General features: G+C 48.2%; 1 protein-coding gene across 1 annotated transcript; it reads left to right on the top strand.

The window, feature by feature from the left end:
* Positions 1-278: 278 nt before the first annotated feature.
* Positions 279-1,072, top strand: LOC118845755 (small proline-rich protein 4-like). The gene has a single exon (XM_036753778.1). The coding sequence runs from the start codon at positions 298-300 to the stop codon at positions 589-591; it is 294 nt and encodes a 97-aa protein (XP_036609673.1). The 5' UTR covers positions 279-297; the 3' UTR covers positions 592-1,072.
* The last annotated feature ends 1,664 nt before the right edge of the window (positions 1,073-2,736 follow it).

Below are 2,736 nucleotides of genomic sequence, written 5' to 3'. Positions count from 1 at the left end.
GACACTGCATAAGGACACATGTAGGAAGCTACAGGTTGTAGCTGAAAAAATGGTTACAGGAATTGGAATCCAGAGACCTGGGTTCAAGCTCTGATTCTGCCGTCGACTGTGTGACCTTCAGCAAGCCATTTTCTTGCTTTGTGCTTCAGGGTCCTCATCTCTAAAATGAGGGGTAGGTGTGTGGGCTGACCCTTTTAGGTCCAAGATGCTGTGATTCCGTCTTTCCAGTGGGTTCTGGGGTAGTGGCTAATGTCACCTTGGTGTTTATTTCTTTCAAGCTCAACCCATTGGAGAACAATGTCATCCCAGCAGCAGCAGCAGCAGCAGCAATGCCCCTCCCAGCAGCCTCAGCAGCAGCAGGTGAAACAACCCTGCCAGCCACCGCCAGTCAAGTGTGTTCCTCAAACCCAGAACCCATGCCCACCCAAGGGCACGGTTGTACCAGAACAGAAGTGCCCACCCTCTGAGCAGAAGTGCCCACCAGCCCAGCAGAAGTGCCCACCTGCCCAGCAGAAGTGCCCACCCTCTGAGCAGAAGTGCCCACCTGCCCAGCAGAAGTGCCCACCTGCCCAGCAACCCAAGCAGAAGTAAAGACCACTGCGACTCATGCCTAGCCATGCCCTCTCTCTGTGGGAACCATTTATGCAGAGAGATTCCTCATCTTCCTATTTCCCTTAGACCCTCCCATTTCCTGCACTAGGAGGCCAGTAGCTCCAACAGGTTCCCCTGCTTTAGCCCCTACCCTGCCTAAGCCCTAGGTGGGGCAGTAAATCTGCTTACTCCATGTTCTCTGAGACCATGAGCCCTGACCTGGGAGAGGAGAGCTGACTCAACTTGACTTTCACCATCTTCTCCTTTCCCTGTCCTGGTCACAGTCACAACCCAGGCTTGATTCAGCAGCCAGAACAGCCCATCTGGCGAAGCATGACGGTTTCGTCAGTCTCAAATTCCGTTGCCCTGATGGGGAGATGGAAGGTCTAATGTACAAGTGCTCCTGAGGGCCCCCTCTCCCTAATCCAACCCACAGTATTCTCCCTTCCCTGACCTTCTCCTCCCAATAAAGCTGATGCTACATGTTACCACCTGTCGCCTGGCCTGTTCCTCACCCTATATTCTGTGCACTGTTCTTGTGTGAACCCTGGGGGAGGGAAAGAGTGAATATGTTGGAGGTGGAGGGAATGCCCGAGGGAGTATCTATGGAGAAGGGGTGGGGAAGGATATGTGTTGGGAGTGGGGAGGATATATGTATTGGGGAGGGCCTCCATAGGGAGAGCTTCCACAGGGACAGCTGGGATTCAGGAGTTTGGAGTCTCTTTATTATTTTTTAAAAATTCATTTATTCATTTTTAGTTTACAACATTCAGTTCCACAAACTTTTGAGGTCCAAATTTTCTCCCCCTCCCTCCCTTCCCCCCTTCCCCCTCTTCAGGACAACATGCAGTCCGATATAGGCTCTACATATACATTCACGTTAAACGTATTTTCACATTAGTCATGTTGCAAAGAAGAATTACAACCAAAGGAATGAACCATGAGAAAGAAGAAACAAAACAAAAAAGGAGAGAGCAAATACTATGCTTCAATCTGCATTCAGACTCCATAGTTCTTTTTCTGGATTTGGATAGCATTTTCCATCATGAGTCTTTTGGAGTTGTCTTAGTACCTTGCATGCTGAGAAGAGCCAAGTCTATCAAAGCTCATCATCACACAATGTGGTGTAAGTGTAACTGTGTACGATGTTCTCCTGGTTCTGCTCCTTTCACTCAGCATCAGTTCATATAAGTTGGAACCTCTTTAGGTGGGGGATGTGTGTGTGCGTGTTGAGGGATCAGGAGGACCCTAATGGGGAGATAGGATCAGGAACCTCTATAAGTGTGTGGGTTGGGAGATAGGGAAGGTCACATATCGTAGCTGGTTGGGTTGATGAATGGGGCTAGAACAAATAAGGACTGGGCAGGGTCAGACCAGCATTCCCTATAGGCAGGGCTTGTCCTAGACTTTTTCTTTAAAGTACAGTGTGGTATAAGGAACACCAGATAAAGAAACTTCTCCTACCAATGCAGATTAACACTTCGCTGCACCACCCTGCCCCGCCCCTCCCCCCTCACCCCCCCCCAGCAATGAATGATTTTAGAGAGTTGCCTAGGCACTGAGAAGATCAGTGATTTGTCCAGGGTCTCAACAGCCAATGTAGTGGTGGGCCTTGAACCCAAGTCTTCTTGACTCCAAACCAACTCTATATCCACTCCACCAAACAGTAGGATGGAAAATGGCATAAAAATGCAAAGGCGACTCAACATCATTCACCAAGAAACCTTCAAAGTAATGCAGATGAAGATGACCAGTCAAAAGCTCTATGGACAAAAGCACCCATTGTTTATTTCTGTTCTCATCAGATGCCATGCCCAAGAGAATCAGGAAGGAGATTGTGACTTTGGGACCCTGGCCTTGCTCCTTGCTGTTCTCCCAGGCTGCTTCTCTGTCAGCAGGTGACAATATGCCATATCCACAGTCAGTCCTGTAGTATATAAAATTACTTTAGGGTGGAGGACCTCTTGGTCTACCAGTTATATTTAGGTATATTTAGGTATATTTAGAAGGTAAGTTGTAGGCATCCAGCTTAGTTAGTCTGGCTTGACAGAGCTTAACACAAACTTGGCACTTACTAGATAATAGTCCAGGTAGTAGAGTCAGGAAGAGCTGAATTCAAGTTCTGCCCATAACATACATTAGATG

This window comes from Trichosurus vulpecula, chromosome 4, assembly GCF_011100635.1.
Source record: "Trichosurus vulpecula isolate mTriVul1 chromosome 4, mTriVul1.pri, whole genome shotgun sequence".
Lineage (NCBI taxonomy): Eukaryota > Metazoa > Chordata > Mammalia > Diprotodontia > Phalangeridae > Trichosurus > Trichosurus vulpecula.
This window is presented reverse-complemented; position numbering and strand designations above follow the sequence as displayed.

Coding starts and splice junctions, on each gene's coding strand:
- LOC118845755 (XM_036753778.1), top strand. CDS start 298: ATGTCATCCCAGCAGCAGCAGCAGCAGCAGCAATGCCCCTCCCAGCAG.